Source organism: Orcinus orca, chromosome 7 (assembly GCF_937001465.1).
Source record: "Orcinus orca chromosome 7, mOrcOrc1.1, whole genome shotgun sequence".
Classification (NCBI taxonomy): Eukaryota; Metazoa; Chordata; class Mammalia; order Artiodactyla; family Delphinidae; genus Orcinus; species Orcinus orca.
In genome coordinates, this window is record NC_064565.1 from 27,177,172 (window position 1) to 27,204,398 (window position 27,227).

Below are 27,227 nucleotides of genomic sequence, written 5' to 3' on the forward strand. Positions count from 1 at the left end.
TTAAATTTGAAAACAGCATTTTTTTCACACAAGAAATGTGCTCTCCAGCCCAACTGGCTCCCAGGGGACTTGGCCAAGGCCCGCTCAGGGCCCCATCTCACCTGGGGCTGGATGCTGGCAGCCTGCAGCGCATCGATGAGCCGCATGTAGTAGTTCAGGCCCGCTTCATTGATGTATTTGGTAGTTCCGTCAGGGAGGATGCGAGTCCAAGAGATGGAAAAGCGATAGTGGGTCACACCCAGGTTCTGCAGGGCGACCACATCCTCGGCAATCTTGTGATAACTGTCACAGGCCACGTCTCCAGTGTCATCATTCCCAACCCTCAGTGGTGTGTGAGAAAACGTGTCCCAAATACTGAGCCCTTTGCCATCTGCTCTCCACGCACCTTCGATCTCAAGATGACAAGACATGGTCTAAGCAAGTCATGTAGTCAAGCCCTTCCCAGTCAGTGGGTGAGTCCTGACATAAGTCGGCATCACCTTCTCTGCCACCCCCCGGTTTCTGAACTCCTACAGCTTCCTGTACATACTTCCTGAACATCACGGCACTGTCATGCTGCACTGCACAATTATGCTCTTGCTGACTGGCTTTCTTCCTACAAGACTGAGGTCTAGGCATTGCGTCTTTCATCTTGATGGCCCAGCAGTCAATGCAGCAGTGTCTGGAGTATGGTGGGTGCTCACTAAAAGTTTGAATGAACAATTCCACATGCCTCAACCCCAATCACAGCCAAACAAATCCCAATGATGCCAGATGTAGAGGCAGAGTTTCTAATCAGGATGTGTATCACTGTTTCTGTGCCTCCTTTTCCTCCTCCCACCTAACCTATAAACTGACCACAAGCCACTGGGCAAATGCCTACCTGTGGGCTTAGGTAGTCTGAGAGGTGTAATTTCCATAATTTACTTTAAAACACTTAAGCATATATAGTGTGATACTGTGTGATTGGCTGCAGCTAAGGTAGTGCTGGCATTCTCAGCAAGAAGACATGTCCAGGCTTGGCCTGCACAGCCCCTCTGAGAGTGGCAGGCCCTAGGTCAGCGGGAGTGCACCCCGTGTGGTCCATCTGGGTGCAGGAGATGGCTTGGTGGTTGGGAGACTAGTTAATGCAGGGGGACTAAGAAATAAGTGACTATGTTGAAGATATTAGGAACTAGATTTCTCATCATTGGAGAAAAGAGATACAAATATGAAAAGTGGGAAGGCCAGCATTAACCCTGTAGAGTTGGATTGCAATGGAGGTATCTGTGTTTTTTAACATACATAAAGATTTGGGTGGATGTAGAACTAGATATATACGCACATGTATGTGTGGTGTGTATACACACATGCATTTCCTAGCTCTGTCCACTGAGCGGGCCTAGAAGTAATGACACCCCAGTAGCAGTGAGCACACCTAGCACCCAGGTCTTGGTTTCTAAATGCCCTTATCCAATAAAAGGAACCAGGGCTCATTAGAGAAATGGCTGATTACAGGGCCGGGGCAGAAAAGATACAAGATGAGCCTGGAACATCTTGTTGCACCAGAAAGAATTAACAGAGTGCTCAAAGAATGATGGGCCATGTCAAAAGGACACAGGATCCAGCTAAAGGACAATCCACCAGGCAAAAGGTGGACGATTTAAGCATCTGCATACATAATAATAGCAAAAGTATAACCCATTGGAAAAAAAATAGGACTTCACAAGGCCATACTGATGATATATATCAACATATATTTACATATAAGTAAACTGTAAATAAGTAGGAGAAAAGACAAAGCTTGACCTTTCTTTTGAATGCCACCTAATAAATATAAAAGCAATGATGAACTCAGAAAATCACCATTTGTCAACTCTCATAGTAATAAATGACTCAGGCCTGCAACCTGTGCCCTAGAATAAGTCCCTAACCCTAGCCCTAGAATAAGTAAGTCCAGCTATAAACCTGTGGGGCAGTGGTTCTCACCCAGGGACTATTTTGTCTCTGAGGAGACACTTAGCAATGTCTGGAGACGTTTTTTAGTTGTTACAGCTGGGGGAGGAGTCTACTGGCATCTAGTGGGTAAAGGCCAGGTTTGCTGCTAAACATCCTACATGTGCACAGGATGGGCCCACAACAAAGAACTATCCAGCCCCAAATGTCAATCAGACCCAGCTGGAGAAACCCTGCTACAGAAGATTCTGTCTCCCTGGAGCAACAGGATCCTGTCTCTGAAATCTTGGCATTTCCTCAAGTGCACCTTTCATGTACAGTGTTGACCAGAGCACCGAAGAGGACCAAGAGCTGAGGTTTTCTCTAGGCCATGGAATAGGATACATGAATAGTTCCTGTGTTAGTGTGCTTAGTTAACATATGTCTGGATATGGCAGAATTTGGTCTGAGACTTCATTATACCTTGGTAGTCTGGTCGTCTGGGGGTAGCTACCCTCACCTTCCTCAGAAACATTTTCAGCAGCTATGGTCACCTAGAAAAAATCCAAGGGCTGAGCAACCCAGAGTCAAGTCAGCTCAGACCACTGACCCCACCCAGGTTCCACACTGAGAATACAAACCCCTACTCCTGTATCAAAGAAAATAAATGGAGGAAGAAGATGTAAGGCAGGGTCACACCCCTAACTGCCTGGGCAAGTCACTCTTCGTTTTTTATCTTTCTTTTTTTTCTGAGGAAAAGTAAATCCTCATATTTCCTGTATTAGTGAGCTTCATTTAGCATGAATAAGGTAGAGATATGATGTTATTAGGACATCAGAAAACGCCCAGGCCCATGTGATAGCCATTTTGATCGAACTGTCGGCTGGGAAGAGACTAGGTGAGAAATAAAGGCATCCAGCTGAGAATCTTCATATTTGCATGTCTTTGCCTAAGTATTTCTTCCAGGCTCCACCTGCTCCATCTGGCCTGCTAACACACCCATCTCAGCACAGCCCTTGTAACTGTGATGGCCCGCCTGAATTTGGGGATGTGAAGAAGCCAAGCTGTCTGGGAAAAGGGCCTCCCAGACTCCCCCCGCAAGGTAGCCGTACTTCCCTCCCACAGGTCTATAAAAATCCACTGCTCCCACCTGCCCTCTCCAGCCCTGACCCCAGAGCCTGGCACATAGTAGGTTTGCTGTAGATGGTGAATTGTCCTGAACTCCTCACCTGATATGAAGCGGTAGCCACACTCCAGCTGAAGCCCTTGGGAAACTGTCCATAGAGAAACTCATCTTCCTTGGGCAGCGGCATGCCATTACTGATGATGACCTCCGTGTAGTACCTGGCAGAGGCTCTTGCTGTGCGAGGCCTGTTCACGTTATTGAAATCAACATGGTACAGTCCGAACTTGACCGTGTAGCCATTTAGCCACTCAAAACTGTCCATCAGGGACCATGCAGCATATCCTCGAAGGTCGACACCGTCAAGCCTGTAGGCTGGGAATGTTCCACAGACAGCAGAGGAGAGCTTTACACCAGCAGGACTCCTCACTGCAGGTAGTCCTAAACCACCAACTTGTGCACACAAGTAGTGTGTGCCCTGATAGATCATCTTGTCTCTTTCTTTTTGTCAACACTGATGCCCCCATAGCAAGTATTAATGACTGATCTTTGCAAAATCAAATTCTTTTGTTGGGGTAAAGGGACATGTCTGAAATTCAAGAGTCTCAGCCTACTTTAGAAGTTAAATACAGAAATGTGAATTAGAGAAGAGTTTATTGCTCTAGGGTGCATGGAACCCACCAGAATATAAGCTCCGTGTCAGCAGAAAGTTGTTTATTTTGTTCACTGCTGTGTCCCCAGCACTTAGAACTTGTCACATAGTAGTTGCTCAATAATGAATGAATGGACCCATGAGAATACTCCTGTGGGACCCTGTGTGTACATTTGGGGAGATGACCATTGCTTTTTTCAGTTTCCCAAAGGGATATGTAACCCCAGACCAGGAAAGAATTATGGAATTAGGGTATAAAAGGGAGACCTGTTGATGGTGTGTAATCCACTCTGCCAAACCATTTCAGGCACATGACATGCAGACGTTGGGAGATTTTATAAGGGGGACATGAACACTCACGTACCTTTCAAAGCTTCATTGATATAGGTTTTGTGGTAAAATATCCTATTGGTATCTTCCACTTTCGGATCTGTCAGCCCTGCTCCGTTTTCAGTGATGTAAATGGGGACGTCCCCATACTCTTCCTTGATCCAGTTGAGCAGTCTTCGCATCCCCCAGGATGCAGCTCTGTTCACTGCCGTGGAGGGCCAGGAAGAGTCTTCCCTCTCGGTCAGCTCCCGATCATCTTCATAGGAGGGCGGGTTTAACCTGGGTGTTGCATGCCGCACGATTCTGGAGGAGTAGGTGTTGAGGCAGAACACGTCGGCCGTAGCTGAGATGTACCTCTTCTCTTCCTCAGTGAAGCTGGGCAGGCGGGAGGTGGCTAAGTGCTGTAGTTCACTCCTGTTCCCCACTTTCCACTTCATGGCATCGGGATAGTCTCCGTTTCGGAAGATGGGGTGGGCGAACCAGCCCAGTGAGAACTGCAGCATTCGGTCAGCTGCCTCCACATCCCTGGGGACCCCCGGCGACTGGGGCTCTGCCCAGTGTGCACCGAGGCTCAAAGAGATGACCCCCTTCTGCTCTTGCCTGTACTTCTCATCGTAAGTGTGATAGACTCTGGCATGAGCTTTGATGATTGCATGGCCAATTCTGTAAGGTCCCCAGCCTGGGTCGTTCACATTTGGGGGAAATTTCCCTGAGCCATACCCCAACCATGCCTGGGATGTGGGGTCGTTAAAAGTCATCCAGAACTTGACTCTGTCACCAAAGGTCTGGAAACAAAAGTCTGCATAGCTGTTAAACAACTCAATCAAGGAAGGATTCTCCCAGCCTCCAATATCCTGGAGGGCCTGGGGCAGGTCCCAGTGGAACAGTGTCACCATGGGAGAGATGCTGCTTGCCACCAAGCCATCAATCAGCCTGTTGTAATAATCAACACCACGTATGTTGACAGAAGTGTTTCTTCCAGTCGGGAAAATCCGAGACCAGGAGATGGAGAAGCGATAGGCCTTCACCTTCAGAGCTCGAAGCATGTTCAGATCAGCATCCAGATGGTTATAGCTGTCACAGGCTATGTCTCCAGTAGCACTGTTTTTCACGTTGCTCCCTGGTGTGTGGGTAAAATTATCCCAGATGCTGGGGCCTTTGCCGTCAGCATCCCAAGCTCCTTCAATCTGATAGGCTGACGAGGACACGCCCCACAGGAAGTCATCCCGGAACGTGCCGTGGTAGAACAAATCTCTTTCAAACTTGGGTTGGTTGGAGAACTTTTCCCAGACTACTTTAGCCTTGGAGGGTACCTCGGATGGAAACGTGAAGGCTCTGATTTTCCGGGGGACGTTTGCTTTACTGGGTGGTGGCAGTCTTTTTACTACCTTGGTGAGGAAACCGTTCTTTTCAATCATGCTGGTGAAAAAGTAGGCAGATTTCCTGGGAGTCCTTGGCCTGCTGCTGTCGTTGAAGTTGACATGGTACAGCCCAAACCTCTGGCTGTACCCAGAGGGGCCTTCGAAGCCGTCGATGAGGGAACGAGCAATGTAAGATTGAACATCCACTGAGTCCTCCTTGACAGCTGTGGAGAAAACCAAAATTGGGATTGTTTTAAAGTCTGTTACTGATGTTGCCTTTTATTTTTATTATTTTTAAAATAGAGGTGTCTATTTTGGGGTTTGTTAGCACTGCAGCCTGGGAGACACAGAGTCAGGAAGCACTTGAATTGTGTTCCACTATAAAATGGGGGACGCTTATAAAGGCAAAAACTGCAAGGTTACATAAATTGTTTGTCGAGAATTAGGATGGGAGCTGGCAAGATGTAAGGGTGTGTGTTAAGCAAGGATTGGTTGGGGTCTGAAATGATGACAGAGTTGCAAAGGGCTGATGTTACTTTTAAAAGGTTTTCCTTTTAACATGAAAGTTCGGGAGGTGACTTGGGTTACCCCCAAATATTAACCCTTTTTCCTCCTCATAACAAGTAAAAGGAAAATCCGTAAGACCCACACAAAACATCAGGCCACATCTGTGGCCATAAGTCTCAATCGAAAGGTGTGTCCCTACCTTAAAATGAATAATAAAGAAAAGGTGCCCCATCTGCTAGTGTCAGGACTCCTTGGTTTAATACAGAATACATAAATCATTTAATCTTTAAAAAATATGCTTTTGTTTTTTCTTCTTTATGTTTAGTAATATTGACATGAAATAATCACGCATTCCGTTTTTAAAAGGAGAAATAAAGCCTAAAAATATGTATTCTCTGATTCAGTGGCTTGAATTGTGGTCCCCAAAAAGGTATATCCAAGTGCTGACCCCTGGTACTACTGATGGAACCTTATTTTGCAAAAGGGGTTTTGCAAATATAATTCACTAAGTTAAGGATCTCAAAATGAGACCATCCTGGATTAATCAAGGTGGGTCCTAAATTCAGTGACAAGCATCATCATAAGTGACACAGGGGAGAAGGCCATGTGAAGGTGGAGGCAGAGATTGGAGTCATGCAGCCACAGCCAAGGAAGGCCTAGAGCCCCCAGAAGCTGGAATAGGCAAGGAAGGATTCTCCCTCAGAGGCTTTGGATGGAAAGTGTTCCTAGTGACGTCTTGATTTTGGACTTCTGGTCTCCAGAACTGTGAAAGAATTAAAAATGTTCTAGTGAGTCAACCAGGAGTCAGAGCAATAGCTGTGGATGACTGTGTAAGAGGTAGGTAACGTCGCTCATTCACTCAATAAATAATTTAGTAGGCACCTACTTTATCCCATGCTGTGCTAGGCTCTGGGAACATAAAGATGAATAAAAGCCTCATAGGTTAGTGGGCAGAAGGAATTGCTGAGCCAGAAACAGAAGGGCCTATGGCTCCACTCACTGGATGTCTGGGCATATCATTTAATCTCTCAGAGCATCGGTTTTCACAGTTGTCCCATGAAGATAATATCTGCCCCCATTTACTGAACAAGGCCGTTTCAAGGATCACTTGAGATAATGTCTTAAAGGGATTCCTTGATACTCAGGAGAGTACAGGTGAAGTCTGACCTTACAAACAGTGGGATGTAGGTCTCCATTCCTTACTGCAGTGCCCAGGGCAGGGGTCCCTTTTTAACTCTTTCTCTTTGATTCTAGACAAGGCCTCGAAATCTTCTCAACACAGCCCTCTAGGCAGACAGCTAGCCACTATCAGTTGATTAGGACTGACGTACTGAGATGAAACCTATTTGCCGCTCCTTTTTACTTGAAATAAAAAGACATATAAGGTAAAAATGAGACTGTAGATATAGGTTAAGTGGACCAAAGTGAATGATGTGGAATGTAGATTTTATACCCCGTTAAAGGAAATGAAGATCAGGCCAGGCTGGAGCGATGGGGGAAGACTTAATGGGCTGGAGTCCCATCCTGAGTGTCCTCATGTCACCCTGTAATGCCATCATCACCATATATTGCACTTTTCTGTCTGCGTCCCTCTGTAGACTCTGAGTCCCCTCTGGGAAAAGAAGGTGTTGGTTCAATATGGTACCCCTACTGTCTTGCACAATGTCTGGCATGTAATGGGCACTCAATAAATATTTGTTAACTAAATGTGTTAAAAGATGATGAGGCTTGATGGATAGATAGGACTCAGATAGGCAGAGTGTAGAAGGGAGCGCTGTAGGCACTAGCAATATAAAAGTAAGGGCTTGAGGCCTTTGAGGGAGAGAGTTAGGAGGCTGATATGAAGGACTCACACTATTACTACAAATACTACTTTTTGGCTTCATTTTCTTGGGAGACTGTCTTTGTCCCTCAAAACAAAACTCTGAAGACTTGATGAAGTACCACCCACGTTCCAATCACCAGCATATCCACATTCTTACCCTTGAGCACCTCGTTGATATATTGATTGAAGTAGTCAATTCTCAAGGAATCATTGATGAGATCTTCACTTTCCCCTATGGGCATGCCATTCCCAGCCAGGTAGATTGGAACTTTGCCTCTTGTGTATTCCAAGGATACAAACTGCAACAGCCTCCTTATACCCCAGGGTACCACACGAATCCAAGGGGATTCGGTCTGGGGCCACGCAGGGTCCACGTGTTGGGAGAAGCCTCCAATGGTATCATAGCTGGGGACGCAGGTATCTCCTTGGGCCTTGCTGATGAGGCGGGAAGTGTAATGGGACAGACCCAGAAAGTCAGCGGAGCCCTTCAGGAGCTGCTTCTCTGCCTCGGTGAACTTAGGGAGCTGGGCCACAGGACTGGGGCACTGTTTGTTTGTCTGTTGGATCTGGGCTCTCAGGGCAGCCGGGTAGTCTCCATCCACAAAGATGGGGTGTGCAAACCAGCCCAGCATGAAGTGCAGGAAGCGTTCAGAGGCTCTCTGGTCCTCAGGCCTCCCTGGGGACAGGGGCTCTGCCCAGTCTGAGTTCAGTACAATGCCTACCCGCCCCTGCTGCTGTGGGCGATGTTGGCTGTTGTAGTGGTGCCAAGCCCTGGCATGAGCCTTGAGCACCATGTGAGCCACCTTGTGAGGAAGAAAGAAGGAAATACAGGTCTTAGTGACAACAACAGCACCCACAAGCCAATAACAAGTCAACAACAACAATGTCAGCAAGTTGACACCAAAGTCAGTAACGGTAGCAAGTTAATAAAGTCAACAGCAACAATGTCAGCAACATCCACAACTGTGTCAACAAGTCAATACCACCATCGCCACCATCACCAGGTCGATAGCGACAGCACCACAACCACATTAACAATAACAGGTGTCAATGGCTTATCTTGTGTGATCCTCACTTACGTGGCAAGTACAAATACTATTACTATGATACAGGTGAGGAACACAGGATCCAGAGAAGGGGAGAGCACAGGCAGTCTGACCCCAGGCCTGGATCATCACCCAGTTCCTCTGCCTCTGTCCTCAGTAAGTGCTTTTTTTTTTTTTTTTAATTTTTAAAATTTTTGGTTGCATTGGGTCTTCGTTACTGTGTGTGGATTTTCTCTAGTTGTGTTGAGTGGGAGCTACTCTTTGTTGCGGTGCGTGGGCTTCTCATTGCGGTGGCTTCTCTTGTTTCAGAGTACGGGTTCTAGGCATGCGGGCTTCAGTAGTTGTGGCACGCGGGCTTAGTTGCTCCACGGCATGTGGGATCTTCCCGGACCAGGGCTCGAACCCGTGTCCCCTGCATTGGCAGGCGGACTCTTAACCACTGCGCCACCAGGGAAGTCCCAGTAAGGGCTTATTGACTAGTCCACAACTAATTGGCAGGGGCAATCACTTTAGTTAACACACAAAAGAGGGGGAAATTATTTCTAGCCTTCCTGTTCTCCTTTCTACTTAATGAAGTCTAGGAAGAGAAACCACAACCAGGATCTGCTGTAGACTTAACTCATGGTCTTACAAATGTCAACATCTTTCCTTGGTGGAGCACCAGGAGAAACGGCAAAGGTGGGGTATCTGGAGTATAACAAGCCTACATCTGAATATTGACTCTATCACTAACATGCTCAGTAAACTCAAACCATCTTCTCCCTCGACTTCAGCTTCCTTGTCTGCAGGAAGTGGGTAATTATGGATCCATCCAGGAGGATTCAATGCAACTGTGTACATACAGCACAGAGCAGAAACTTGGAGTGCAGGAGGAGGTTTGCTACCACTTAGCACCTTTTCCTTTTCCTTTTTATCATGTGAAGATGATGACACCTATGTTTGAAGAATTTTACACCCAAAACGTGCTCTAGGAAGAGAAGCTCCTGACTGCTTCTAATGTCCCAAATGTTAGTTCTTAACTGGGTGGGTCCTAATCTCCAACAGCAAAGTGTGCTCCTTTCCAAAAGGCAGGAAGGCTTCCCTTCTAAGCTTGCTGGTGTTGGGGCAGGGTGCTCAGTGGAATACTAGGCAACCATCAGAAACTATCACTGTGATCATGTAATGAAATGGAAAAGGTTTAATGACATTTCAAGTAAAAAATGGGCACTAGAATGATAATGTGTCGGTGTATAGATCATTGTATATGTCTTTGATTGTAACAAATCTGCCGTGCAGGTGGGGGATGTCGATAACGGGGGATGCTATACATGTGTGGGGGCAGGGAGTAAATGGGAAGTCTCTGTGTCTTCCACTCAGTTTTGCTGTGAACCTGAAACTACTCTAAAAAATAAAAAGACACATGCACCCCTATGTTCACAGCAGCACTATTTACAATAGCCAAGAGATGGAAGCAACCTAAATGCCCATCAACAGACGAACGGATAATGAAGATGTGGTACATATATACAATGGAATACTACTCAGCCATAAAAAAGAACAAAATAATGCCATTTGCAGCAGCATGGATGCAACTAGAGATTATCATACTAAGTGAAATAAGTCAGAAAGAGAAAGACAAATACCGCATGATATTATATGTGGAATCTAAAATATGGCTCAAAAGAACCTATCTACAAAACAGAAACAGACCCACAGACATAGAGATCAGACTTGCGGTTGCCAAGGGGGAGGTGGGGAGGGAGAGGAATGGACAGGGAGTTTGGGGTTGGTAGATGCAAACTATTACATTTAGAATGGATAAACAACAAGGTCCTACTGTATAGCACAGGGAACTATATCCAATCTCTTGGGATAAATCATAATGAAAAAAGAATACTTAAAAAAGAATGTCTAGGGAGCCTGAACCAAGATGGCAGAGTAGAAGGACATGCTCTCACTCCCTCTTGTGAGAACACCAGAATCACAACTAGCTGCTGGACAGTCATCAACAGGAAGACACTGGAACTCACCAAAAAAGATACCCTACATGCAAAGACAAAGGAGAAGCCACAATGAGATGGTAGGAGGAGTGCTATCACAATAAAATCAAATCCCATAACTGCTGGGTGGGTGACTCACAAACTGTAGAACACTTATACCACAGAAGTCCACCCACTGGAGTGAAGGTTCTGAGCCCCACATCAGGCTTCCCAACCTGGGGGTCCGGCAACGGGAGGAGGAATTCGTAGAGAATCAGACTTTGAAGGCTAGTGGGATTTGACTGCAGGACTTCGACAGGGCTGGGGGAAACAGAGACTCCACTCTTGGAGGGTACACACAAAGTAGTGTGCACATCGGGACCCAGGGGAAGGAGCAGTGACCCCATAGGAGACTGAACCAGACCTACCTGCTAGTGTTGGAGGGTCTCCTGCAGAGGCGGGGGTGGGGGGGCTGTGGCTCACCATGGGGACAAGGACACTGGCAACAGAAGTTCTGGGAAGTACTCCTTGGCGTGAGCCCTCCCAGAGTCTGCCATTAGCCCCACCGAAGAGCCCAGGTAGGCTTCAGTGTTGGGTTGCCTCAGGCCAAACAACCAACAGGGAGGGAACCCAGCCCCACCCATCAGCAGTCAAGCGGATTACAGTTTTACTGAGCTCTGCCCACCAGAGCAACAGTCAGCTCTACCCACCACCAGTCCCTCCCATCAGGAAACTTGCACAAGCCTCTTAGATAGCCTCATCCACCAGAGGGCAGACAGCAGAAGCAAGAAGAACTACAATCCTGCAGCCTGTGGAACAAAAACCACTTTCACAGAAAGACAAGATGAAAAGGCAGAGGGCTATGTACCAGATTAAGGAACAAGATAAAACCCCAGAAAAACAACTAAATGAAGTGGAGATAGGCAACCTTCCAGAAAAAGAATTCAGAATAATGATAGTGAAGATGATCCAGGACCTCAGAAAAACAATGGAGGCAAAGATCGAGAAGATGCAAGAAATGTTTAACAAAGACCTAGAAGAATTAAAGAACAAACAATCAGAGATGAACAATACAATAACTGAAATGAAAACTACACTAGAAGGAATCAATAGGAGAATAACTGAGGCAGAAGAACGGATAAGTTACCTGGAAGACAGAATGGTGGAATTCACTGCTGTGGAACAGAATAAGGAAAAAAATATTGAAAAGAAATGAAGATAGCCGAAGAGACCTCTGGGACAACATTAAACACAACAACATTCGCATTATAGGGGTCCCAGAAGGAGAAGAGAGAGAGAAAGGATCAGAGAAAATATTTGAAGAGATTATAGTCGAAAACTTCCCTAACATGGGAACGGAAATAGTCACCCAAGTCCAGGAAGCGCAGAGAGTCCCATACAGGATAAACCCAAGGAGAAACATGCCGAGACACATAGTAATCAAATTGGCAAAAATTAAAGACAAAGAAAAATTATTGAAAGCAGCAAGGGAAAAACGACAAATAACATACAAGGGAACTCCCCATAAGGTTAACAGCTGATTTCTCAGCAGAAACTCTACAAGCCAGAAGGGAGTGGCATGATATACTTAAATTGATGAAAGGGAAGAAACTACAACCAAGATTACTCTACCCGGCAAGGATCTCATTCAGATTCGATGAAGAAATCAAAAGCTTTACAAACAAGCAAAAGCTAAGAGAATTCAGCACCGCCAAACCAGCTCTACAACAAATGCTAAAGGAACTTCTCTAAGTGGAAAGCACAAGAGAAGAAAAGGACCTACATAAACAAACCCAAAACAATTAAGAAAATGGTCATAGGAACATACATATCGATAATTACCTTAAATGTGAATGGATTAAATGCTCCAACCAAAAGAAACAGCCTTGCTGAATGGATACAAAAACAAGACCCATACATATGCTGTCTACAAGAGACCCACTTCAGACCTAGGGACACATACAGACTGAAAGTGAGGGGATGGAAAAAGTTATTCCGTGCAAATGGAAATCAACAGAAAGCTGGAGTAGCAATACTCATACCAGATAAAATAGACTTTAAAATAAAGAATGTTACAAGAGACAAGGAAGGACACTACACAATGATCAAGGGATGAATCCAAGAAGAAGATATAACAATAAGAATTATAAATATATATGCACCCAACATAGGAGCACCTCAATACATAAGGCAACTGCTAACAGCTATAAAAGAGGAAATCGACAGTAACACAATAATAGTGGGGGACTTTAACACCTCACTTACACCAATGGACAGATCATCCAAAATGAAAATAAGGAAACAGAAGCTTTAAATGACACAATAGACCAGATAGATTTAATTGATATTTATAGGACATTCCATCCAAAAACAGCAGATTACACTTTCTTCTCAAGTGCGCATGGAACATTCTCCAGGATCCCGGGTCACAAATCAAGCCTCAGTAAATTTACGAAAACTGAAATCATATCAAGCATCTTTTCTGACCACAATGCTATGAGATTAAAAATGAATTACAGGGAAAAAAACATAAAAAACACAAACACATGGAGGCTAAACAATACATTACTAAATAACCAAGAGATCACTAAAGAAATCAAAGAGGAGATCAAATAATACCTAGAGACAAATGACAATGAAAACACGATGATCCAAAACCTATGGGATGTAGCAAAAGCACTTCTAAGAGGGAAGTTTATAGCTATACAAGCCTACCTCAAGAAACAAAAAAAATCTCAAATAAACAATCTAACCTTACACCTAAAGGAACCAGAGAAAGAAGAACAAACAAAACCCAAAGTTAGCAGAAGGAAAGAAATCATAAAGATCAGAGCAGAAATAAATGAAATAGAAACAAAGAAAACAATAGCAAAGATCAATAAAACTAAAAGCTGGTTCTTTGAGAAGATAAACAAAATTGATAAACCACTTGCCAGACTCATCAAGAAAAAGAGAGAGGGCTTCCCTCTTGGCGTGGTGGTTGAGAGTCCACCTGCCGATGCAGGGGACACAGGTTCATGCCCCAGTCCGGGATGATCCCACATGCCAAGGAGTGGCTGGGCCCGTGAGCCATGGCCGCTGAGCCTGTGTGCCCGGAGCCTGGGCTCTGCAGCGGGAGAGGCCACAACAGTGAGAGGCCCGCATACCGCAAAAAAAAAAAAAAAAAAAAAGAAAAGAAAAAGAGGGAGAGGACTCAAATCAATAAAATTAGAAATGAAAAGGGAGAAGTTACAACAGACACCACAGAAATACAAAGCATCCTAAGAGACTACTACAAGGAACTCTATGCCAATAAAAGGGACAACCTGGAAGAAATGGACAAATTCTTAGAAAACTATAACCTTCCAAGACTGAACCAGGAAGAAATATAAAATATGAACAGACCAATCACAAGTAATGAAATTCAAACTGTGATTAAAAATCTTCCAACCGGGCTTCCCTGGTGGCGCAGTGCTTGAGAGTCCACCTGCCGATGCAGGGAATGCGGGTTCGTGCCCTGTCCCGGGAAGATCCCACATGCCATGGAGTGGCTGGGCCCGTGAGCCATGGCCACTGAGCCTGCGCCTCCGGAGCCTGTGCTCCGCAACGGGAGAGGCCACAACAGTGAGAGGCCTGCGTACCGCCAAAAAAAAAAAAAAAAAAGTCCAGGACCAGATGGCTTCACAGGTGAATTCTATCAAACAGAGAAGAGCTAACACCCATCCTTCTCAAACTCTTCCAAAAAACTGCAGAGGAAGGAACACTCCCAAACTCATTCTATGAGGCCACCATCACCCTGATACCAAAACCAGACAAAGATACTACAAAAAAAGAAAATTACAGACCAATATCACTGATGAATATAGATGCAAAAATCCTCAACAAAATACTAGCAAACAGAATCCAACAACACATTAAAAGGATCATACACCATAATCAAGTGGAGTTTACCCTAGGAATGCAAGGATTCTTCAATATATGCAAACCAATCAATGTGATACACCATATTATCAAATTGAAAGTAAAAACCATATGATCATCTCAATAGATGCAGAAAGAGCTTTTGACAAAATTCAACACCCATTTATGATAAAAACTCTCCAGAAAGTGGGCATAGAGGGAAACTACCTCAACGTAATAAAGGCCATATATGACAAACCCACAGCAAACATTATTCTCAATGGTGGAAAACTGAAAGCATTTCCTCTAAGATCAGGAACAAGACAAGGATGTCCACTCTCAGCACTATTATTCAACATAGTTTTGGAAGTCCTGGCCACGGCAATCAGAGAAGAAAAAAAATAAAAGGGATACAAATTGGAAAAGAAGAAGTAAAACTGTCACTGTTTGCAGATGACATGAAACTATACATAGGGAATCCTAAAGATGCCACCAGAAAACTACTAGAGCTGATCAATGAATTCTGTAAAGTTGCAGGATACAAAATTAATGCATAGAAATCTCTTGCATTCCTATACACTAATGATGAAAAATCTGAAAGAGAAATTAAGGAAACACTCCCATTTGCCACTGCAACAAAAAGAATAAAATACCTAGGAATAAACCTACCTAGGGGGACAAAAGACCTGTATGCAGAAAATTATAAGACACTGATAAAAGAAATTAAAGATGATACCAACAGATGGAGAGATATATCATGTTCCTGGATTAGAAGAATCAATATTGTGAAAATGACTATACTCCCCAAAGCAATCTACAGATTCAGTGCAATCCCTATCAAATTACCAATGGCATTTTTTACGGAACTAGAACAAAAAATCTTAAAATTTGTATGGAGACACAAAAGACCCCAAATAGCCAAAGCAGTCTTGAGGGAAAAAAACGGAGCTGGAGGAATCAGACTCCCTGACTTCAGACTATACTACAAAGCTACAGTAATCAAGACAATATTGTACTGGCACAAAAACAGAAATATAGATCCATGGAACAAGACAGAAAGCCCAGAGATAAACCCATGCACCTATGGTCAACTAATCTATGACAAAGGAGGCAAGGATATACAATGGAGAAAAGACAGTCTCTTCAATAAGTGGTGCTGGGAAAACTGGACAGCTATATGTAAAAGAATGAAATTAGAACACTCCCTAACACCATACACAAAAATAAACTCAAAATGGATTAGAGACATAAATGTAAGACTGGACACTATAAAACTCTTAGAGGAAAACATAGGAAGAACAGTCTTTGACATAAATCACAGGAAGGTCTTTTTTGATCCACCTCCTAGAGTAATGTTAATAAAAACAAAAATAAACAAATGGGACCTAATGAAACTTCAAAGCTTTTGCACAGTAAAGGAAACCATAAACAAGACGAAAAGACAACCCTCAGAATGGGAGAAAATATTTGCAAACGAATCAACGGACAAAGGATTACTCTCCAAAATACATAAACAGCTCATGCAGCTCAATATTAAAAATACAAAATACCCAATCCAAAAATGGGCAGAAGACCTAAATAGACATTTCTCCAAAGAAGACATACAGATGGCCAAGAAGCACATGAAAAGCTGCTCAACATCACTAATTATTAGAGAAATGCAAATCAAAACTACAATGAGGTATCACCTCACACCAGTTAGAATGGGCATCATCAGAAAGTCTACAGACAACAAATGCTGGAGAGGGTGTGGAGATAAGGGAATCCTCTTGCACTGTTGGTGGGAATGTAAATTGATACAGCCACTATGGAGGACAGTATGGAGGTTCCTTATAAAAACTAAAAATAGGGCTTCCCTGGTGGCACAGTGGTTGAGAGTCCGCCTGCCGATGCAGGGGACACGGGTTCATGCCCCGGTCCGGGAAGATCCCATATGCTGCGGAGCGGCTGGGCCCGTGAGCCATGGCCACTGAGCCTGCGCTCTGCAACGGGAGAGGCCACAACAGTGAGAGGCCCGGGTACCACACACACACACACACACACAAAAAAAACCTAAAAATAGAAATACCATATGATCCAGCAATCCCACTACTGGGCAAATACCCAGAGAAAACTATAATTCAAAAAGACACATGTACCCCAATGTTCATTGCAGCACTATTTACAATAGCCAGGTCATGGAAGCAACCTAAATGTCCATCGACAGATGAATGGATAAAGAATATGTGGTATATATATATACAATGGAATACAATTCCTTTTCATAAAAAGGAATGAAATTGGGTCATTTGTTGAGACGTGGCTGGATCTAGAGACAGTCACACAGAGTGAAGTCAGAAAGGGAAAACAAATATCGTATATTAATGCATATATGTGGAACCTAGAAAAATGGTACAGATGAACCAGTTTGCAGGGCAGAAAATGAGAAACAGAGGTAGAGAACAAACGTATGGACACCAAGGGGGGAAAGCAGTGGGGGGGTGGTGGTGGTGTGATGAATTGGGAGATTGGGATTGACATGTATACACTGATGTGTATAAAATTGATGACTAATAAGAACCTGCTGTATAAAAAAATAAATTAAATGAAATTTAAAAATTAAAAAAATAACTGTTGTCTATCAGATTCAGAATAAAGACTAAATATCTAAAAAAAAAAAGTCTCTATGTGTATAACTGAGTCACTTTGCTGTACAGCAGAGATTGACACAACATTGTAAATCAACTATACTTCAATAAAAACAACAACAACAAAAAGAAAACAAGGGCACTAAGCTGAGTGCACACTGTGACTACACTCTGAATGTAAGGAAGCCATGACTGGAAGGAAATACTAGTAGAACTATGAAAAAGATCTTTTCTTGGAAATTTTTCCTTAATGGTGTCATAATGTTTTATAAATAAAAGGAAGAATTGAAAGAGAAAAGTGAGGTGGGGCTTCCCTGGTGGTGCAGTGGTTAAGAATCCGCCTGCCAATGCAGGGGACACGGGTTAGTGCCCTGGCCCGGGAAGATCCCTCATGCCGCGGAGCAACAAAGCCCGTGTGTCACAACTACTGAGCCTGTGCTCTAGAGCCCGCGAGCCACAACTACTGAGCCTGCGTGCCACAACTACTGAAGCCCGCGCGCCTAGAGCTCGTGCTCCGCAATAAGAGAAGCCACCGCAATGAGAAGCTCACGCACCACAACGAGGAGTAGCCCCCACTCGCTGCAAGTAGAGAAAGCCCGCACGCAGGAACGAAGACTCAACGCAGCCACAAAAAAAAAAAAAAAAAAAAAAAAAAAAATGAGGTGGACTTTCTCATAAAAGTCTCTGTAGAAAAGTCTCAGGAGCCACGGCTGTAGGGATAAGAAGCCTAAGGTGTAAAGGCTGGGATGAGTTTTACAACAAAGAGACAAACAGAAAGGTTCAAGCTTTCCCCTTTCAGAAGTGTTCTCTCTCTCCGTGGGTACGGTCACTTGCTGAACAAGAGCAGAATGGAAGCCTTGACTTAAGTGCTATATTTTGGCATTTCACTGAGTCATTTATTCACAGTATTCCAGCTCACTGTCGTTGTGGGTATTTTGAATTGTTCTCTAATTTTCTAATGGACAGTTAAGTGTCTTGATGGCACTTAACATCTAGCCTGGGGCCCAGTGAATGCTCCTCTTTCAGAAGAGAAGAGAACCCAAAAGGTGCTGGGGGAAAGCTAGACTAATTGTCCTGAAGAATGCAGCCAGGGAAGCTGGTAGGTTTCCTGGGAGCTTTTGAAGAAAAAGGGAAATGATGGATGGGACCCATGTTAAGCCATTTTAAATTTTGTCTCAAGGATACACATCACCTTCTTGCTGAAATGATACCCTGATTGCCCTCTGGAAAGACCACCCTCCCCCACCGCCACTTCCCTGTCTCTCAGCCAGTGTGTTGAGGGGTAGAGCTGGGACCTGGGTCAAAACCAATCAATGCCACACAGTCCCCTAGCCTAGACCCAGTGACTGGTTCAGGGATGGGCACGCGACCCATGCAGAGACCATGAGCACGGGGAGAACTTTCCTGGGAACGCCAGAAGAGAGGCAAGCTGTCTTTTCTGTTTTCTGCTGATCTTGAAATATGAGAGAAGGATTGTGGCCATCTGGCTACCAGCCAGCCCAAGAATAAAGCCAGTGAAGGGAGCAAGAGAAGAAGAAAAATCGAGTCCTGGTAACACCATCTGTGGTCTAATCAAGCTCCACTCTGATCAGCTAAAACTAAGACTCTTCAGTTTCCAGAACTCAGAAATTCCCTCCTTGTTTAAGTCAGTTTGGGTTGGGTTTTCTGTCACTTGGAATTAAGAGTCCTGGCTGACATGGAAAACTTGCTTTGGAGTCAAGGGACTTGGGCTCAAATGTTGGCTTCACACTGCTAACCCACTAGCAATGTCATCACGACCAACTGCTTCTCCTCCTAAGCCCCGATTCCCTCATCCATCAGAGCCGTTCTGAGGAGGTGGCAACAATTTTTAAAGTGCCAGAATAGTGTTTGGACAAATAAGGTGATTAAGAAGGTTCCTTCCCCTCCCTCCCTCTGATTTCCTTTAAAGGAAAAAGAAAGGAAAGACTTGCTGATGGGAAGGTAAAATAAACATTTTTCCAACCCAATGTCCTTTCTCTTCCAACAAGTAGGCATTGCAAGGATGGGAAGTACCTTAAAAGAGGCCACCCCTGGGTTGGAGATGCCTGGTGCGTGTTGGCCGGTGCCGTAGCCCGCGTAGCTCATCACCCACGGCTCATGGAAGGTCACCCACAGCTTCACACGGTCCCCAAACGTGGAGAAGCAGAAGGCCGCATAGTCCAGGAAGATATCCACCATGCTCTCATTCTGCCACCCGCCGCGATCCTGCAGGGCCTGAGGCAGGTCCCAGTGGGACAGCGTGGCCATGGGCTCGATATGCGAGTCCAGCAGCCTGTCGATCAGCATGTTGTAGTAGGCGACGCCCCGGAGGTTGGGGCTCTGCCCCTGCCCAGTGGGGAAGATGCGGGACCAGGAGATGGAGAACTTGTAGACCTGGGCCCGGAGGCCACGAAGCAGGGCGACGTCAGTGTCCACCTTGTGGTAACTGTCACTGGCCACCTCTGGCGTTGCTTGGCCCTTGCCGGTGTTCTGGTGCCCGACTCTGTCCCAGATGCTCGCCCCTCTTCCGTCCTCGGCCCAGCCTCCTTCCACATTAAAAGCCCCTGTGGAGACGCCCCAGAGGAAACCCTCAGGAAAAACATCCTGCAGGAAAGCATCCCTTTGTGCCCTGGACTGGTTGGCAAACATTTCCCAGACTCTCTGATAGGCTGAGTGGGGCAGAGAGGAGTCTACTGCTGTCTCCAGGTCCAGCTGCAGGAGAATCTGGAGGGTCAGGTTGTCAGTCAGAGAACAAGACCAGCTGTAGGAGTGAAGTGACATAAAGGGACATAGTATAAGTAATGACTCTGTAAGTTACAAATGCCCCCAGACTGATGAACAGTGACAATGTGTGTAATCAGTAAAGATTCCAGAAACACCGACCCAAAGTCATGGGCAGCAAGTAGATGGGAAAATTATTATTATTGTCTCTTCTTAGGTGAGTTATCATTGCTCCTGCATGAGTGAAAATACTGTACCAATGCTACTGTTTGCTGTATTAGATCACCCTTGAATACAGTCTTCAGTTCTGATGAAAGTTTTTCTTCTTATAATGTATATTTATAAAACATAGCTAATAATAATGACTTCAATTTACTAAGCCTTTTGATTCTATGGTGACCACTATGATAAAAATGTATGTACATTATCTCATTTAATTTTCAAAATAAGTGTACAAGATAAGTACTACATTATTTATCTTCTTCCTACAGAGGAGGAAACTGAGACTTAAAGAAATGAGTAACTTCGGGCATCAGGGGGCCAGCAGCTACTTACCAGCTGGTACAGAAATATTTCAATAATTGAATGACTGGTACATCTCTACTGATGTGTACCACTCAAATGTCAACCCTGACTATAACCTCCTTTCTTCTTCATGCTGCCTGGATTATGGTCATAATGGCAGGAGCTCAAGCATCCATCCTGCACCATGAGGTAGAAGTTTTGTTAAGAATAACAAAGCAACAAGATAGGAGCCTGGATTCCTGATGATTTTTACCCACTCTAGACTGTCCATCTTCAGGCTTTATTTATATCAATAAACTTACATCTTGTTTTTTATAAAAAATGAGAACTCCTCCTAGATTACACAGCTTGCAAATGGTACAGCACAGAATCTGTGCTTTTAGCCACATATCACTATGTATGTGTGTAGATGTGTAGACATTTATGTGCATGTTATGTTTTATTTCAGAAATAAAATATCTGAAATAAACATCAGAAATAAACATAGCTGAAATAAAGCATAACATAAAAATACTATTCTCATACACAATGAAGTCTGATATATTCTATTTACTTCTAATCTGTTTTCCTTCTCTCTCCTTCCTTCCTCCTTCCCTCCGTCCCTTCTTTCTTTATTGTTTTCTCTATCTGAGTCCTGTCCTGCAGGCTGGAAAGCAGTGCGGGATAACATGCAGCAGTTACACCAGCAGAGGGCAACCTTGAGGAAGGATTGGTGGAGGTGGGTGTGTTTGGCCTGGAGAAGAGAACACACATGAGGAGAGGAAGTGGAGTACAAGAGCACCTCCCTGTCCTTGGGCCATCGAGGGGCTGACACTTATACAAGTTTGGCCCAGAGCACAGAACCGGTAGAAGTGACGGGGACACTGCAGAAAGACCTCCCTCCAGTGGAGTGGAGCCTGGACCTTCCAAACTTAAGCTCCTCCTATTTTATTAAGCATCAACTCATCCGCATTTGGTAGAAAAGTGGTGAGGGGAAATGATAGCCTATAGTTGTGGATTACCCAAAACAGATGCATGACTCTGGAGCATACCAGGGGCATGGAGGGGTGCCCACTCAGCTGTTCTGACCCAACCCTTCTGACTATGACTGTCCTTCTGGCTTGGGTGAGAAGAGGTCTTGAAGAAACAAACTGCCCCTGGATAACACAGAACTTGCCATACAGGCCTTGGAGCTGGGAGTCCTGGGTTTGCCTAACTTGGGAAGAGATTTAGCACAGAAAGTCTCTATGCCCAGTCCTCCAAGTGTCCTCCTTCAGCCACCCCTCACCCCCCACTCTAAGCCACCTCAGAGCATCCCAGGTAATGCTCTTTTTCCCTCCTCTGGGGAGCAGTCTGTATCTCCTGCCATACTCTGTGCTAGCATCACTGGCGGGCCTCTCTGTCTCACTTCTGAGGCCTAAAACACTCCGACAAGAAAATGATGCCCGTCCTCTCAGGACGCGCTTCCACCTGCCCCTGCAGGTTCTCCATCAACATCCACCTGAGTGAGAACCCCCCGCCCCCACTCTCGGTTTAACGTTAGCCAATGTTGGATCTTCCCTGCATGCAAGGTACTGAGAGATCAAGGTGTTAGAGAATCCTGGAGCCGGTGTCTCATGTCATCTTGTGGTTTTGCAATCATTGTGATCTCAGGGTGCCCCCTTTCTTTTTCTTTGGCCATGTCATGCGTGACATGTGGGATCTTAGTTCCCCAAGCCAAGATGGAACCCGTGGCCCCTGCAGTGGAAGCATAGAGTCCTAACCACTGGTCCGCCAGGGAAGTCCCCAGGGTACCACGTTTATTATGACCTCTTGAGTTTTATTTTCTGAAAAGATAGCCCAGCACTCCTCAGCTGACTCCACGTGTGAACAGAGAGCAGTTCTGATCTACTTGCTCATCATACTGTTCATACTCCCGGTACAAAGCTTGACATGTGCAGCTGCTTAGGGTCTGGTGATCTGAACTGCTGATTTGAAGTGAGTTGAGAGGACTGAACAATGGAAGGAGACACAGCTGAGGACAGCCAAATGCTGGAAGAGAAAAAGTGCAAAGAGGTGGTGGCAACTGAAGTTTATGATCTTGGACAGAGCTGTGCTAGAAATGTCTGAGGTGAACTCTAGCTGAAGGTCTGGGAAGCCAATGATTGCCTCCGGGCCTTGGTCCTTCCTTGACACACGGTATATGATGCTCAGGTGTGTAACATACCCCCACGGAGAGCTGAGGGTTCTGGGAAGTTCCCTGCACTGGCTTCCACACCAAACTTTTCTCGAGAAGCGCTTTGGAATATAAGTGCATGAGAATGATATAATTATGGAGATAACCTCAAATCTACTCTAATTTTTTTTCAGTATGTCACTTACAAATTTTGGTACTTTAGTCACGTGCAAAGAAATTATTTGCAATCCCACAATAATTTAAAACCTTTGTCCTGAGAAACTGCTGATTTAGGCTTCTGCCCTGCTGCACAGCTGGCTTTCCTATCTATGCCATCTCCTCACGGGTAAGATGTTTCACATTTTGTGTGAGGAAATGGTGCAGAGAACTCACCTTACTTACTCAGATCACATAACTTCAGGGATGGGCAGATCTATCATTAACCCAGCCTGCTCATCCACAACCTCACAATGCCTCCAACAAGATCTAAACTAGAAGGCAGGGGTTTAAACACCAGCTCTGCTAGCTGTGTGCATTTGGGTGAACTAGAGGAGAACCGTGTGGTGGCCAGAGACACTGCTCCCTGCTTTACCCTCTGAGCCTTCATCTCTTGTCTCTAGAATGGCCACGAAGGACTCACTGGTCCAAGAGGCAGATGACAACAGTCCCCTGTGTTTACACATGTGAAAGAACAACAGAGTATTCTGCAAATATCAGTTATTGGTAGTCCCACAGGAAATCTAACATTACCTTTTCTTGGAACTTGATGAACAGCTCAGGAATGTACTAAGATCAAACCCAATGGTGAGCACTTGTTCTTCCCTTATGGCTGTAAGAGAAGACATTTAATTCACTCCACCTGAAGCCCAACCAACACTATGCATGACTACTATCAACAGTTTTCCTCACTTATACACCACACCCAAACCCCAAGCAATGGCTCCAAACCCCTCTGGAAAATTCCACAGGCTAAAGATTTATAGAAGTCAAAAGTGATAGAACAGTGGTTCTCAAACTTCTATGTGCATCAGCATCACCTGCAGAGCTTGTTCAACACAGATTGCTGGGCCCACTCCAAAGTTTCTGATCACAGTTTCTGATCTGAGGTGGGCTCTAGAATGTGAATGTCTAACAAGTTCCCAAGTGATGCTAATGCTGCTTGTCTGGAGACCAAACAAGGAGAACAACTGACTCAAAACTCAAATATCAGAAAGGGGCGGAATTTTATTTTTTTTGTAAGAAACTATACATAAACATAAAATTGACCATTTTAACCATTTAGAAAGTGATGGGATTTAAGAACGGAAATCATTATACCATCAAAGATGAGTTAGGGCAAGAGTTATTAAGTGGTATCCATGGATGCAGTTCAAGAGGTCTGTGAAGCCAGCTCAGCACTGGTTACAGGTAGTAGAAAGGGCACTACCAACTTCTCCCATATTCTGACCTTACAGGGAGACTGAACTGGATATCCAGGCATGCAGGAGCGTGCCCCTTGGCCCTTCCTGCAGAGTGTCTAGTGGTCCTCAGCCCCTGAGGCCTTAGTGGACCTCCTACTTTCCCTTGGCCGGATTGGACCAGGAGCAACCTTCTTCTTCTCCTTCTTTTAATAGCCACACCATGTGGCATGTGGGATCTTAGTTCCCCAACCAGGGATGGAACCCGTGCCCCCTGCAGTGGTAGCACAGAGACTTAACCACTTGACCACCAGGGAAGTCCCAGGAGCAATCTTCTGATTACATGGCCCACCCATCAGATTCACTCTCAAGAATTTGAACTAAGAGACACCAAGGAGATGCTCCATGAGCTGTGGGTCCTATACCTGAAGATTTTGATTAGGTAATGGGGAAATGAACAAAAGTAAGGTGGCTGAGGGGAGAGAGGCAGCCCTGCCAAGGGGGGCAGAGATGAGAGACCTTAGAGGGAGGGGTAATGGAAGTGGACAGATGGACACAGGGCAGTTGCCATGCTTTCACCTGACATCTGAGGCCTGATGGTCTTTATTTCCATGAGACCAAGGCATCCTTACCATCCTCGTACAGAACCTCTCTCCTTTCTTGGGTCAGTGGGAGCTAAGGGATCAAGACCAACAACAAGAAGACAAGGGACACTAAACTCATCTGGGATGGGCTCTCAGACCACCCCTCCTCTGGTCGCTCCTCCCATTGGAACCCCAGACTTTTAAAATAGCTACCCCACAAGCCAGTGTACCAAATATCACTCCAAACCTCTCCAGTGATGGTCCACTCACCTGTGAGAAGGCTGAAGAACTGATCAGCTGGGTTCTTCCTCATGGAGAGGCAGTCCTGGAGTTTCAGATTGAAGATGAAAACTTCCACTTTTGGCTCAATAGTCTGAAATGATATAGGCCAGCAAGTGAACTGAAGCTGCCTAGAGTAAGTTTTTTGTTAACAGGGACAGATTTTAAAGATGAGAAGTCACGACACTCAATTTGGTTTTGGAAATGACCGCTAGCCATCTCAGTCAATAAAGAGAGCCGACTCTAGACTTGAGGGAGAAAAATCTACACTTTTCAATAACATAGACCATTCTCTACACTGACCTCCACCAAAGAGACAGGCTAATTTCTGCCATCACCTCAGGCTACAAGGTACCTCCTAGAACCAGTCACTGTGTTAGGACCAGGAACAAGGCAGTCTGCTCATGTCAGGGGCCTGTGCTGCTACAAGAAGCTCAATCAGGTGCCACTGTCAAGATGTTTATGGATGTCTAGGGTTTGCTTCAAAACAATCTGGTTTGAGAGGGGGAAGGTAGGGTATAGATGAAACAAGATCAGCCACGAGTTGATAGCTTTTGAAGCTGGGGATGGCTTCAGTTTACTTTTCCTTCTACCTTTGGATATATCTGACATACTCCATAAAGAAATTTAAAAGAAGCTATCTTCATTAGAATTGGAGCAGGTATAATTTCTCTCCCATTTCTAGCCATTTCAGTGTCAAAAGAAACATCTTTAGGCTGACATGTTGTTTGACCTCACTTTAGGTTACCTTTTTTGGGGGAGGTTGGGTTTTGTCATTTTTCCCACACTGAGTTTTCCTCCTCTAGTCGTTAACAGCCACTGAGAAATACCAATAGCAACTACTTAAAAAGAAGCCAGGCGGGTTCTTTATTTTCTCAGAGAAGCCAGTAACAATGAGCCTCAAGCCTTAATCTCCGAGAAACCAAGTAAGTCGCTCAGAACCAGTGAGTGGAGCTGTGACCCACGTAATCTTGTTCTTTCCCTGGGCCAGGTCAGTGCGCAAAGCCAAACTCCTAAGGGGACCGAGGGTTTTCCCCTCCCTGGAAGATCCATATGCAGTGAGGCAGCCTGTGGTATCACAGGACTGGAGAGCTGCAGGAGCCCTCTGCTGAGTGGGGAAGCCTCTGGTGAGCAAAGCCTCTTCTGAGAAGGGAACGTGGGACTCCTACATGTACCTCCTGAAGAATTCAGAACCTGTGGGTCCTCAGGCCCTAAGACACCTGTGTGCCAGTGGGGAGCAGCAGCTGAGGCTCAGAGAGGGGGTGCAGGTGCTCTGAGGAGAGTGGAGGGATAGTGAGGGTTGGCTTGTCAGGATAAATATCTACATGACCACATCCATGAAATGTCTGTTTTAATCTCAGAATGAACACTGGAATTTGGATTCTCAGTAGTTTTCTACACAAGAGAGCAGAGGATCCATGTAAATATTTACCTTAACAAGCCAACCCTCATTATCCTTTCCAGGGAAGACTATCTAACCTCCAGATGTTCTCTATAGGAATCTCTCCAGATGCAACTCTGCAAGTATGTGGACTCTTTTATTTGTTTACTTATTTTTGGCTGCACCGAGAAGCTTGTGGGATCTTAGTTCCCTGACCAGGGATTGAACTCAGGCCCTTGGCAGTAATGAAAGCACAGAGTCCCAACCACTGGACCGCTGGGGAATTCCCTGCAAGTATATGGACTCTTGGAGGAAGTTCAGTTTACACATCAGCTGAAGCATTAAATGTCTAATATGCTCTCAGGAAACTTTGCCATCCATCATCAATATGGAAAACAGCTCAAATTACCTGCAATTGACTCAGCTTCTGCCGGAAACCTGCCTCACTTTGGCATCCATAAGATAAATCTAGAGAGAGGAAGTCAACTGCGTCCTGGAAATAAGTAAATAGGATCATCAGAGCACAAGGAATTTCAAGACAAAGAACTGCTCAGAAGTATTCTTTTTTTGTTTCTCCCCTTATTACTAAATGGAATACTCCAAAGTGGGATTTTCCAAGGGAAAAGCAGGATGAGGAAAAGCTGGGGACACAGTGAGAATGTGTGTGGGGTGTGCCTACGTGCTGTGGGGAATACATCACGTGTGCACTCAGCAAAGTGCCTGGCACACAGGAAGCTCTCAATAAATGCGCACAATTGAATGAGTGAGTGAATGAAAGAAGCACCATATGCCAGAAAGGGTGGGTTTCCACCAAGTGGATGAGCACGAAGGAAGGGAGTCAGAGGCCAGAGCTGCCCTGAGCAGCACCCTCCTCATGGCCTTCCACTTTGCAGGACGGAGGCAGTGCAGCCCTCACCCACCCACAGGCCCCTTAGTAATTTCGGCAGACCCTACTGGGGTTTGGGGTTTTGTTTTAATTGTAGGCTATAGTCACTGGCTACATTC

The 27,227-nt window shown here is 45.1% G+C and overlaps 1 protein-coding gene across 1 annotated transcript in view; it reads right to left on the minus strand.

Moving 5' to 3' along the window:
- The window catches only part of LCT (lactase), a 60,284-nt gene that overhangs the window by 12,626 nt on the left and 20,431 nt on the right, over positions 1–27,227 (minus strand). Inside the window, exons 3-10 of the mRNA XM_004265531.3 lie at positions 26,632–26,715; positions 24,833–24,935; positions 23,332–23,410; positions 19,236–19,962; positions 7,849–8,494; positions 4,033–5,583; positions 3,123–3,391; positions 102–392 (exon numbers count right to left, since the gene is read on the minus strand). Of these exons, the coding sequence (XP_004265579.1) occupies positions 102–392; positions 3,123–3,391; positions 4,033–5,583; positions 7,849–8,494; positions 19,236–19,962; positions 23,332–23,410; positions 24,833–24,935; positions 26,632–26,715 (3,750 nt within the window). The remainder of the gene's footprint in view (positions 1–101; positions 393–3,122; positions 3,392–4,032; positions 5,584–7,848; positions 8,495–19,235; positions 19,963–23,331; positions 23,411–24,832; positions 24,936–26,631; positions 26,716–27,227) is intronic.